Genomic DNA, 13,558 nt, shown 5'->3' on the forward strand with positions numbered 1-13,558 from the left:
ACATAAATAACATATACATGGCATAAATCCTTATACATGTGTTTATAAAATTTTGACCATATGACTTTTTCACTTGCTTTTTCATTTAACGAAATCTCTCAAACACTTTCCCATGGCATTAAGTATCTTCAATACCATAAGTTTTATGGCTTCAGAGCATTTCCTCATATGGAGGTATCATGCTTTATTTAATGTTTCTAGTTTCTATATAATTATGCAAACATCATTATGCACCTTTATATACACTTCATATATGCTGCTGACATACGTCATATTTCCAAAAAGTGGAACTGCAGTGTCTGTTACTCATTTTTCACTGATAAAAGCCAAAAGAATTAGCAAAGTGTAAATAAAAGAACATTAGAGGAATCAAAGAAAAAAATGATAATTACCTGACAAGGAAGCATCAAATCCCATGTCTTCTATTGCTTCTCTCAAGGTTTCTGGAGAGGTTAGTAACGGATCATACTCAACAGTCCCTTTGCCATTGGCAAGTGATACTCGTATGGATTTTACACCTGCCTTTTTTGATAAGACACCTTCAATAGACTGCACACAAGAATTACAAGTCATGCCATCAATGTTGATCACAGTTTCTTGAGTTAGAGGCTGGCTAACTACGTTCAAAGGACTCTTTTGAAGAGATGAGCTGGAGGGAGAGTTTGAGGTACTCTCAATTTCACTTGCACTACTAACTCTATATTGCCCTTGGGATATGGCCTCTATTGCTTTTCTCAGTGCTTCTGGAGTGACTAAATTTGCGTTGTACTTTACTATGGCAGATTTATTCTCTAAAGAAACTACTACACTGCTTACATGTTGGAATGTAGATAAAGCACTTTCAATATTTGACACACATGATTTACAATGCATGCCATCTATGGTGAAAATGACTGTTGAATTATTGGTATATGATGGACTCCTTTGCTGTGATCCTTCTGAGGATTTGACTGGTGTGTTCTTTAGACGTTCTATGTCAATAGCTCCCAATTTGAGGTACTTGGGCTGTTTTTTGATGAATGCTGTAAAGCCCACAACTTCAATCTGCTTTTTTATTTCTTCTGCTGTGATAAGATGAGGTTGATAAACAACAGTAGCTTCTTGATTGTCCAAGGAAACTAGTTAATAAAAAGAAAAATATTTAATTCAGTTATTCCTGGGCCACTTCAGAAAACATTCTGTAGACCAAATTAATACCACACATAATTATTTCTCTCTCATTGTTGTCATTACCTTTTCTTAAAATGATTCTGTTCTTTTCAGAAAATGTTACTGACATGGACTAGAAAAAAGCAAAAGATGTGACCACTGTATCTGTGGTCTCCAAGTTTCTGCATGCCTGAATAGAAACAGAGGTCAAGAGGACCCTAGGCATGTTGTGTTAAGAACCCTGAACTCCATGAATGCCACCTTGGCTGCCTTTTATGCTAGTTCAAGATTCATGTAACTTTTAACTATAATCATTAACTTTACTTGACATTAATCCTGGGAATACACTGTTTCTCAGACTTCAATGAAGCAGTAACATTCTAGTCCCATGGATTCAAAACCAATGCTTGAAGGAAAATGCTAAAGTTAAAAGACCAAAACAGAAAACCAAGCCTTACAAAGCAATCACATAAACAATATCAGTCATACTACCTTTAATTCGCTGAACACCTTGCAGTTTCCCAATTTTTCCTTCAATGGTGCTAGTACATGAATGGCAGGTCATCCCTTCCACCTTCATCTTCAGCATGACTTCACCTGGTTGAGCCATACTATAATCTTCACAAGTTCCTGACTTTTTTTCCAGGGTTCCAGTATCTAAACTGAGATCAGGAACCAGCTCTACTATCTGATTGGCATTCACTATAGAAGGGATTATTGTCACCACTGCAGTTCTCTGCTGAGGGGAAATTTTAATATCTGTCACACCCTTGGTCTTGAGCAATGTGCTTTGGATATGGTCCCATGGCGGAACCAGTGAAGCAGTAACAGTCAGAAACACAGTTTCAGTTAAAACAGGGAGAGGCTTAGGATTGTGGAGAATAGCATCAAAGCCCATGTCATCAATAGCTTCCTGCAGGGTCTTTGGAGTTTGTAGTTTTGGGTCATAAATAATAGTTGCATTTTTTTCTTCCAGTGAAACCTTTTGGAAGGAAATTACAGAAGTAATTTTAATTAAATTTTATGATATGGAACTTAAAATTATCAATCATCACACCACTGTCAAGAATGAAACAAATAATTAAATCAAATGGAGTTTCTTTATTAGTTCTCATCTTTCCTATTCTCTTTAGAAAGCAGCACAAAATGTCTTGTGTACCTACAGGAATGGTAAAGCTCTATGTAGGTGTACTTGACTCAGGTAATGATCAGGCATTTGAAACGGGCACACACAAACACACCCTAGAATTTCATAACAGGGAACAAACTACTCTTTACCTCCTTTCACAAAGTATTCCAACACTCAACACTCTACCAATTCAAAAGATAATTTCAGGAAAGAGGATCAGCTACATAAAACAAATTGGAAATGAAGTTTAAAGTTTTAAAATGCTCAATTAAGATCAACTTGTTGCAAGAAAAGGTATAAACATGCTGGTTTATGAAGGCAATATTCATAGCGTTTTGTAGCAAGTATTTCTATAACCTTCTAAGTCACTATAGTCCAGTATTACTTTTGTGCAAAATAAGAACACCTTTATCATTTTGCCTGATTTGATTATTAAAATAATGATTGTATTCTTAAAGCTCAGCAACTGAATATAATTTAACTACTACCTGGACATCTTACCCTGCATCTCTTTGGCTAATACATGGGTTATAAAGATTTATGAAGTAGTCATACACACACACACACACACACACACACACACACACAAAACTGGGTTGAGAGAAGATTTGAGATCAAGTGTCAATTCTCCACTTAGTTAACCACACTCACTAGCTCTACCATCAGAAAAATGAAGAAATATGCTCTATTATCTTCCAGGGTTATTATAAGGATCATATGAGTAAACAGGAAAGTAGTTCTTTGAAGCAGTAAGTCATATAAAAGTAAACAGTGAAAAACTAATATTTATCAAACACTTATTATATGTGCCAGGAACTAAGATTCTCATGATACAAAGCTGATCATGTTATAGTCACAGGAAGCAATGCTAGAACAGAGGACAGAGAAAATGAACACCCATTCATCCCTGGGAATGTGTGTCAAAAAAGCTTCTTAGGGGAGATAATACCTGAATGTTAAAGGAATAACAGAAATCAGCAAGGACATTTGAAGCAGGGAACTCATGACAAATGTAAACACAAAAGTAGAGAAAAATGAAAGGCTGCATAATTAGGCAACTGCTTTATCATGGTGGCTCTTGTATGCCAATAATCATCTGTACTTTATTCTATAGGTAATAGAGAGTCATGGAAAAGTTAAGCAGGGGAATGACATAGTTATATTTGCATTTAGAGAAGAATCATTTTGGAGTGATGTGGGTGATGGAACTGTGCTGTCCTGGCTTTGCTATGCTATGCCATGCTATGCTATGCTAAGTCGCTTCAGTTGTGTCCGACTCTGTGCGACCCCATAGACGGCAGCTCACCAGGCTCCGCCGTCCCTAGGATTCTCCAGGCAAGAACACTGGAGTGGGTTGCCATTTCCTTCTCCAATGCATGAGAGTGAAAAGTGAAAGTGAAGTCGCTCAGTCGTGTCCGACTCTTAGCGACCCCATGGACTGTAGCCTACCAGGCTCCTCCGTCCATGGGATTTTCCAGGCAAGAGTACCGGAGTGGGGTGCCATTGCCTTCTCCGGTCCTGGCTTTGGAGGTAGTTAAATTAATCTATGTGTGTTAGTCAGTCAGTCGTGTCCGACTCTTTGCGACCCCATGGATTGTAGCCTGCCAGGCTCCTCTGTCCATGGAATTCTCCAGGCAAGAGTACTGGAGTGGGTTGCCATTTACGTCCCCAAATTAATCTATACATGTGTTAAAATTAACCAAACCTAAAAAAAGCAAGCAAGCAAACAAACAAACAAAAAATTCATAGAACTGTATGCCAAAAATAAGTCAATTTGGGGGTATAATTTTAAAACAAAAATGAAAAGATTAAAATATTCAGTTCCTCAATTGCATTAGCCACATTTTTAGTGTTCAATGGCCAATGTGGCTGCCACAAGAGACAGAGTAAATACAGAGCATTTTCATCATTACAGAATGTTCCATCAGACAGTACTGCTCTATGTACTACTCTACTTTTTCTGATCAAGTGCCAAACTTTTAAAAAAGGGAAGGGGATTTTTTTCCCCTTTAGGTTTAAACATATCTGGTATCTCATAAACAAGTCCTGATTTTGAGCTAATCCCCTGCTCCCCCTGCCAAATTTCAATTTACCAATATACCCAATGAGGAAGTGTTCTGAAAATTGATTTTTAAAAGCAAAAATCACTTTATCACCTGATGATTTGCTATACTTTTTATTGCCATAGCCTGTCTTCCAGATATAAAAGACATAAAAAAACAAGGAAACTATGTATATAAAATACTATACAAAAAAGTTGTATTATCCTATGTTGTCTTCATGCTGCAAACCAGAAAACACTTCCTTATTTAGTAACTTCTATTTGTGTGTTTTAAAGCCAGGTCACAGATATATAGAACAGTACTATGGACTCTATGGGAGAGGGCGAGGGCGGGATGATATGGGAGAATGGCACTGAAGCATGGAAACTATCATAAGTGAAATGAATCACCAGTCCAGGTTTGATGCATGATACAGGGTGCTTGGGGCTGGTGCACCGGGATGACCCGGAGGGATGGGATGGGGAGGGAGGTGGGAGGGGGGTTCTGGAAGGGGAAAACATGTACACCCATGGTGGATTCATGTCAATGTGTGGCAAAACAAATACAATATTGTAAAGTTAAAAAACAGATAAATAAACTAATTTTAAAAAAATAAATAAAATAAAGCCAGGTCAACCATACCTAGCACAAAAAAATGTTCCCCTTTGGGAAACAGCGCTTGACTTTTCCTCTGAATGTTAGATATCAAAGAGATTTTTCAAGCCAAAAGTCTCAAAGGAAACAAAAACAGGCAGCACCTTTGTGTAAGAGGAAACTCACAAAGTGTTTATCACAATACTATTCTGGATGCCAGGAAGTTAAAATAGCACTTATTTATTTAACAAACATTTACTGAATACCTATTATGTGCTAGCTGCTAGGGATCCAATGGTGAGTAAAAGCAAGCAAGCACAGACTCCAAAGAGCTGGAAATTGCTGGGAGCAATCTGTCTGATTCTGGGTCTGTGCCACTCTCCTTGATCACCACCAACGCAAACCACCTTCACCTATTCCCCACAGTGCTCCCAAGTTTCAACTGCTTGTTTTTCTTCTCAGAATAGTTCAGTAGGAATCAATATTGTTTCGTTTTTTCCCAGAGGAACTATGTTTCTATTTTATCAGTAGTTCCCCTGAAAATAAACATCCAAAAGTCTACAATCTATAAATGTGGCTCCTATGAAGGACTCAAAATGGAGCACTGTTCACTATATTTAGATGAAGGTAGGAGTGAAAGAGAAGAAAAGAAACCAAACATACTCTGTGGCGTCAACAGTATTAACAGTGGTGTAGAGGGTGCTAACTGTCCATAGACACTGTAAAGATCCATTATTTTAACGCATAAGGAGTTATTTGTCTACTGAAATGTCTAAAACATGAAATTCAAGCACCATATACTTTATCTGTATGCAATTTCTGTATAATTTGCATAAATATAAAAAGGCTACATCATCTATTCTCAAGCAAGAAACTTAAGACAAATCTAAGGGCTTAAGTCTCTTGAAAGACAGTTCTTTTGAGTTCTAACTTTCTATAAAAGCTAAAAACTGTGTTACTACCACTTCTTGGGTTGTCATTAGTATATTGTCTTTTGTGTATTCCTTCTCATCTGATAATAAAAGGTGATCCAATTTCCTATCTGAAGGCTAGGACACTGAATAAATTGCCCAAGAAACTCAGCAAGAAAATGAAAGAGCTAGAGTTCAAATGTAGGTCTCTGTAACTCTAAAGTCCATACTCTTTCCATTTATAAATGATGAGGCTAGATGATCTTTGATCACCTTGAAAAACCAAAATTCTATGCCTGTGATTTGAGCAATTTGTGACTTATAAATAAAAATAACTGATAAGTATGAAATATTTCTAGTGTGTGAACTAAATTTTAGTTCTATGTTTACTTTTCCCCTCTACATTTTATATCTTCTCTCATACCAGTTTAAATAAAAAATGACTAAGAGAATATATTTCTTTAGGTTTTTAGCAAGATTTGACAGTTAGTATATTCCAACATTTCCCCATTTTTAAAAGTCACTTTGGGAAAGGTACTTTGCTTTAGCACACTGAAATTCCTTTTTATCCCCCCAGGAGTTAATTGATATGTCACCATAATAAATTCATATTAGCATGCTACTCAGCCAGTAGGGAAATCTTCAAACGGTTTAAAGCCTACTTTCTAACATTTTCATAACAACTCAATATAGAGGGATTCAGGTTTTTCGGGAGCTTGAAAGGATCCTGTCCTTCTACAGAGACTAAACTCAGAAAAGTAAAATGATTCATCAATAATCTTGAATTTCTAATATGTCTGATTCTTCTCGCACAATATATTTTGCCAACTAAATACTATATAAAATACATAATAGGAGTCCCATTTATATTACATGTGCCTCAATACAAATTCTATTACTGTTTGCTGAAAAAATAATATGTATATTTTAACTGAGCAACACTCTGATGTTTCAATAAAGGACACTGAAAATTAAAGTATAAGAGGAAGGCATCAAGTTCTATCGATATTTATCCAATTTGACCAACCTAAATAAAAGTTACAACTTAAAAATTTTAAATCAGTGTATGAACTAGCAAAGACAGTTCTTAGAGACTAAGACAACAGCCCAAAACCAATCTAAAAATTCAAAAGTCAAATGTTTTAAAATGAAAAAGATGTGGAGATTTTGTTAAAATTGTAGTATTGTTTTTCTGTAAATTGAGTGTTTTGTCAGAATTTTCATTGCTAATATAATTTCATTTTCTTCAAAAATTATGTAACTAATGCATGATTATTCATTATAAAAATGTATATACAAAGAAAGGAAATAGTAAAAGTCCCTCTTTACATGATTCCTCTACTGCTAGTTTTTAACCTTGGATTTGATATTTCTTTGATCCTTGGTTCAACTAAATCAGAAACCTAAGCCTGTTTGAATAACTGATTCTACACCTTCATGGATGGCCATTTATTGCCTAAGAATTTATACAAAACAAAATGCCTATATTACTCTGATACAGCATTTGAAAAAAAGAAACGTTCAATGCACTATCATCATTTGCCATACCAAATGTTAGAGGTAAAAAGTTCCAAACAGAAATAAAGATGGATTTCTATATGCTGACAGGAAACAATAAGATATATTTGCTAGGTGAAAAAAAAGCAAGGTTAGAACAGTATGTATATAGTATGCTTCCATTTATATAAAAAGGAGATACACACACACATATACACAGTTAACCCTTAAACAACAAGGAGATGGGGGTGGGGGCACCCACCTCATGTATAACTTTACATTTGGCCCTCCTTATCCTCAGTTCCACACCCTCGGATTCAACCAACCACAGATTATGTAGTACTATAACACATATTTATTAGAAAAAAATGTGTATAAGTGGACCCGTGCAGTTCAAACCTAGGTTGGTCAAGTCAGCATATAGATGTACAAATGTTATTCATCTTATATTCAGTCTATTTATAGGAGAATTCATACATAGGAAACTGATAACTGGTTTATTTTGGGAAGGGGATTTTACTCTGGACATATGTTACTTTTCCAATAATTTAAAAAAGACAGTTAATTTTAAGGGGAGCAAGGAATGTGTTGATCCACAGGATGAATTTGGTAACTGCTAGCATCTAGACTGTTTTTGGTTTTTTTTTTTTGGCTACATTGTGCAGCTTGTGGGATCTTAGCTCCCTGGCCGTGGATTAAACCCAGGCCCTCAGCAGTGAGTGATGAGTCCTAACCACTGAATTGCCAGGGAATTACCTAAGTGGTCATTTTTTTTAAAGGATAGTCTGTGTTAGGAAAATGGACTGCAGCCTTTATCTGAGTAAAGGAAAAAGCACACAAAATGCAGTTAAGTTTCAAGGACAAAGTAATCTGTTAATAAGGCATTAACCTTTAGAGCCATTTGGTGCTTATATCTAATTAAATTTAATTTTACATTACCACTTTCAAAAAGGCCAATCTCAGAGAAAGACCTTCACATTATCTACCCATTTTATTTTCCCCCTGAACAGACCACTGGGGTGATTAAATAAAGCTTCAAGTTAATCTCTTTAAAGTCTACAGTCTTGGCAGAACAATAGTATAACACTCATTTATAAACTTCGCAATTTAAGACATAATACCCAAAATATATTTAAATGCTGTAGCTGCAAAGAGGTACAATCATATTCATTCTACTTATTTCAAAATTAGAGACTTCTTGACTATTCACTTGCCTTGAATCCTGTTAATTAAATCTCTAATCTGTTCCACTGCAACATTTTTTAAATAAAACAATCCCACTCAATTTAACATCACAATTATATTAATTAATATCAGTTTTATTCCAAACACAACAAACAGCTCCTAGACTTAGTTGAAACAATGTTCTCTTCAAACCTGGTTTCTGAATTGACTATACATTAGTCTTAATTATAATCTCAGAAACTATGATCCAGAAATTTTAAACCTTAACAGTCTTTGAGAAGTGACCAATATTTATGTGCTAACATGTTAAGCTGCATTCTGACTATAAATTATGTTCGGACAAGGACAATTTTCATACAGTGCCTAGAAAGAGGCACCACCTTTTGTGGCCTCTGAAATGTAAGCATTTTGAGGGACCTTCATTAAGGAAAATAGCACCAAACTATAAATGAAAAAAATTCTGTACAAATGTAAATATTCTAAATGAGTAACAAAATTACAAGTTATAAAGTTTTGAAACTTACCAAATACCATAAAATCCATTAAAGTAACATTTTTATTAATAATACCTCCTACACCTGCATAATATTTTCTTTTTCTACATGTTTGGCTATATATGTACTCTGCTTGCTGCTTCATTTAATGGTGATTTTGTAAAATCATTTTATATATGATTGTCAAATTTGGGAAAACTATCAAGTTCCTTTCATATATGAGCAATAAGATCTCAGGGCATTTCAGAAAAGTTTACTTGTGCAGTGAACTAGTTTTAAATACTCTTTGAATTGATAAAACTCATTTATCACTTTTACACTAGGCCCTACTCCTCTATGCCATGACCCTGGTGAGTTGGCATCATGGGTGGTAAGGACATTATCCTACCAGAATCTGTAGCACAAATTTCATTATACACAGAAGCAACTAAGAACCACGTGTGTGTGTGCGTGTACACATGCACATGCACACATGCTCAGTCGTGTCCGACTCTTTGTGACCCCATGGACTGTAGCCTGCCCGGCTCCTCTGTCCATGAAATTCTCCAGGCAAGAATACTGGAGTGGGTAGCCATTCCCTTTTCCATTCCCTTCTTCCTGACCCAGGGATCGAACCCGTGTCTCTTGCGTCTCCTGTGTCTCCTGCATTGGCAGGTGGATTCTTTACCACTAGCGCCACCTGGGAAGCCCCTTACAGCCAAATATTTTACTAACCCCAAACTAAACATATCTCCAATTCAACCTATTAGTCAGATCCCCAAAATGTCTGTGGCACATCCAATACTACCTACATAAAAGGGAAGTCTAAAAGAGGGGGGTCGAAGTGGAAGTAGACAATGAATTTAAAGGATTGTGGTTAAAATATTTTACTTGCACAAAAACAGATAACCATGGGAACATTGCTACGATTCCTTCCAGGTCTTAGAAGGGGTCGATGCAAGCGGCAGGCTCTGAAACTTAAGCTTAACTTCACCATAAATCTGTCTCTGGGCCTAGAAAACAACACTTAGTAATATACTTTTTAAAGGAAGGAGAAAAGAAGGATCACTAGTATACTCTGTATCATATGGGCTTCTAACTGTAGAGGAAGAGCTGGAAAAAGCAGAAAATCATGTCTCCCTTCATTTTTAGCAAACAAATTATGAATGTACTCAAGGAAATTATAGCCTTAAGTATCTGTCACTAGGATCCATATAAATCACTGTTGATAACACAAAGTGCTTTCATGTTATACTTCTGCTATTTTTCTTGTACAGCTTAATCCAACTTAATTGCATTTTTCTGACTTTAAATAGATCATATTAAGCAGTGGTGAATTCTGGGAAGATGCAGTAAACACAGCAGCCTTACATATGAGTGGGGTGCAATAAGTCTCTAGGGGAAAATTTATACAGGAATGTACTTGTAAATGTCAAAAGAGAATGTCATCCTTTAGTTTTACATAGATAATTAGGCAAAATTTTAATAATCTAAAACAGTTTGTCAGAGAGTTGAGGGTTTTGGAAAATGCATTAGTTGTCAGTAGACAATAAGAACCTAAGTAATTTGGAGAAAAACTATGTGAACTAGTTTCTAGATGGTTAAAACAGCTTTACTGAAATTAGCACACACTTAATCAGTACGACTTAGCTTCTATTCTGGCCCCTAGCACCAGCCATTTTAGTTCAAGTGGAGAAGTTTAATTGGTTTCACTTGAGGATAAATCAAGTACAGATGTCATACTTATTCACTGAAATTAAATTATTCATTTTTAAAGTTTTGGGAGGGAAGGTTGCAGAGCTATTTTTGCCATCCTCTTTTCTAATTAGCAAATGGCAAAAATATCTATCTGATTTTTGGACAGTTACAATTACTGAAAAATTCCAAAATGTTTTTATAAATTTGTGCATTCTGAATACAAACACTTTGGAGGAAACTTGTAGAGTTAACAAAAGTTACCTGTCATCTCTCAGCTTTTCCAACTTGGCTCTCTCCTCAAAACAAATAAAAGGCAGCAATGTCCTTAGGGCGGGGAGGAGGGGAGGAGGCAATGAGGAAGCCTCTAAGACTGTAGTTATGCCAAGGTAGATGGTAAATGGGGCTTCCCAGGTGGCATTAGTGATAAAGAACCTGCCTGCCAATGCAGAAGACGTAAGAGACGCTGGTTTGATTCTTGGGTCAGAAAGATCCCCTGAAGGAGGGCATGGCAACTCACTCCAGTATCCTTGCCTGGAGAATCAGAGGAATCCCTACATTTGGAGCACGAGAAAGTGAAAACTTCATATGTAAGTGTTCACATGGATACCTACAGGACAGAAAACTCAGCAGAAGGCATATTACACTGTGTAAAGAAAGATTTTCCTGCCACAACCATCAACATAGTCTCATATGACCAGAGTGTATAGTTTAGTAAGCAAATGAGAAACACTACTTTCTTCCCAAACAAACAGTAAAATGGATACAGTTTACTTTGTCCTCTCTGGCCAAGATGAATATGAGATTCAGACATGGAAAAAAACACGTAGAGTTTCAGATACAGAAAATAACTGTCAACATATTGGCACCACAACATGTGGTGAAATTTTGTATCAAATTTCATGAAGAATCACTATGCACCAATTAGCCAATTTTTTGGTAATAAAAACAAAGCAAACTGAAGCTAATTTGCTTAAGATCTTATGAGACGTATGAATCACAGACAAGAACACTGTAAGGACAAGAAAGCATGAATCCCGTACTTCACTGAAAAGCTAAAATCCATTTGAAATCTGTGAAGAAGGGGTAAAAAATTAATGTTTAGATTAAGATTAAAAGACAGAACTCCAATAAGTATTTGATCTAGAGATACACAAAACATTCTGGTTCCAATTTAATGATTCAAGCACTTAAAATATGTAATGAGCTTCTGATTATTAGAATCCATCAGATTCCTAATTCTAAATCCTGTAGTAAATCTGACGTTCAGTTAGATAAAGCTCCCTTTAGAATCTTTACATCTACTCAGGGCAGCATGTCTAAAATTTATCTTTTGCATATGGATCTGAACTAGTCAAAGAAAAACCTTTTTAGGACTGATGCAAGCTGATCAAATTCCAAAGTTGCATTAACTTTCTGTCATCATTGTAATGAATACTGAATAAAAGAAAAATCACAGAAAACTTCCAGTAAATAGAACCACCACCAGTATAAAGTTGTTTTAATGATGCTGAAAGCTTAAACAATATATTAAAACAATAAGTACGTTATACAAAAGAAGACACAACTCAGTTAAATTACACATTGACTCATTAAGCCCTGGCAATAAAAATAAACATGCTGAAGAGTCAGCAATTCACAGTATATTTAAGAAAAAGCATCCATATATTACCATCATTATAGTAGAAATCCCCAAACTTTTGGCAAGGAGATATTGTTAATGTCTTTGGGCCCTCGGATACAAGTTGTAGAGAAATAGGAGAGAACAAGTAGGGAATCAAACTGAATGAAGCATGGGAAAGAGTGCTGAAATTATGCTCCAAACAATGCTGAGAATTGTGAAGAGTGACAAGGACAAGGTGGACATGGGGCAGCAAAAAGGCTTGAAAATGGCATGGAGATACACTAGGAATTTCCAGTCCATTAGTCAGGGCTTTCCTGGTGGCTCAGATGGTAAAGAATCCTTCCACCGTGTGGGAGACGTGGGTTCGATCCCTGGGTTGGGAAGATCCCCGGAGGAGGGCATGGCAACCACTCCAGTATTCTTGCCTGGAACATCCCCATGAACAGAGGAGCCTGGCATGCTGCAGTCCATGGGGCTGCAAAGAATCGGACATGACTGAGTGACTAAGCACAGTCAGGGACCTCTACCTTAAACAAAGCACAACAGGCAGGAAGGCCCAGATCAAATCTTCAAAAGCATCAGCAAAATACATTATCAAAATCAAATGATGCTGTCATGAAAATAAATAGCAAGGAATTCCGTGGATGACAGGTACAAGGAGATTCCTTGTTCTTCTGGGTATGTTTGAAAATTTTCATTAAAAGTATTCTTTGACCAAGTTGGGCTTATCCTGGGAGTGCTTGGCTAGTATAACATTTGAAAATCAATCAATGTAATTCACCATATTAACAGCCTTAAAGAAGAAAAACAATATAATCACCTCTAGATGCAGAAAAAGCACTTGAAAAAATTCAACATCTATTCACGATTACAAATAAAAGCTCTCAGAAAACCAGGAAGAGGAAAAAATTTCCTTAATCTGATACAGGGCATCTACAAAACCCTACACTAACACAATACTTAAAGGTGAAGGACAATGTTTTCCCCCTTAATCAGAAACAAGACACAGATGTTCACTTTTACCACTCCTATTCAAAATTGTAATAGAAGTTCTAGACAGAAAATGAATAAAAGATATACAGACTAGAAAGGAAGAAATAAAACTATTTTTATGCCCTTTTGATATAATTGCTTATGTGGAAAATCTCAGAGAATCTACAGAGAAGCTAACAGATTTAATGACAGTTTAGCAAAGTTCAGGATACAAAGTCAACATACAAAAACCAACTGCATTTCTGTATGTTTGTAATGAATAATTG

General features: G+C 36.1%; 1 protein-coding gene across 9 annotated transcripts in view; it reads right to left on the reverse strand.

Annotated features, from left to right (window-relative positions):
* ATP7A (ATPase copper transporting alpha) overlaps positions 1-13,558 on the reverse strand; it is a 149,007-nt gene that overhangs the window by 51,962 nt on the left and 83,487 nt on the right. For all 9 annotated transcript variants that reach the window (XM_081563562.1, XM_081563561.1, XM_081563559.1 and 6 more), the window contains 2 exons: positions 1,642-2,131; positions 393-1,118 (listed from right to left, as the gene is read on the reverse strand). In XM_081563562.1, the coding sequence (XP_081419688.1) occupies positions 393-1,118; positions 1,642-2,131 (1,216 nt within the window). The remainder of the gene's footprint in view (positions 1-392; positions 1,119-1,641; positions 2,132-13,558) is intronic.

This window comes from Giraffa tippelskirchi, chromosome X, assembly GCF_054371585.1.
Source record: "Giraffa tippelskirchi isolate mGirTip1 chromosome X, T2T-mGirTip1v1.2.pri, whole genome shotgun sequence".
In the NCBI taxonomy this organism is placed as follows: domain Eukaryota; kingdom Metazoa; phylum Chordata; class Mammalia; order Artiodactyla; family Giraffidae; genus Giraffa; species Giraffa tippelskirchi.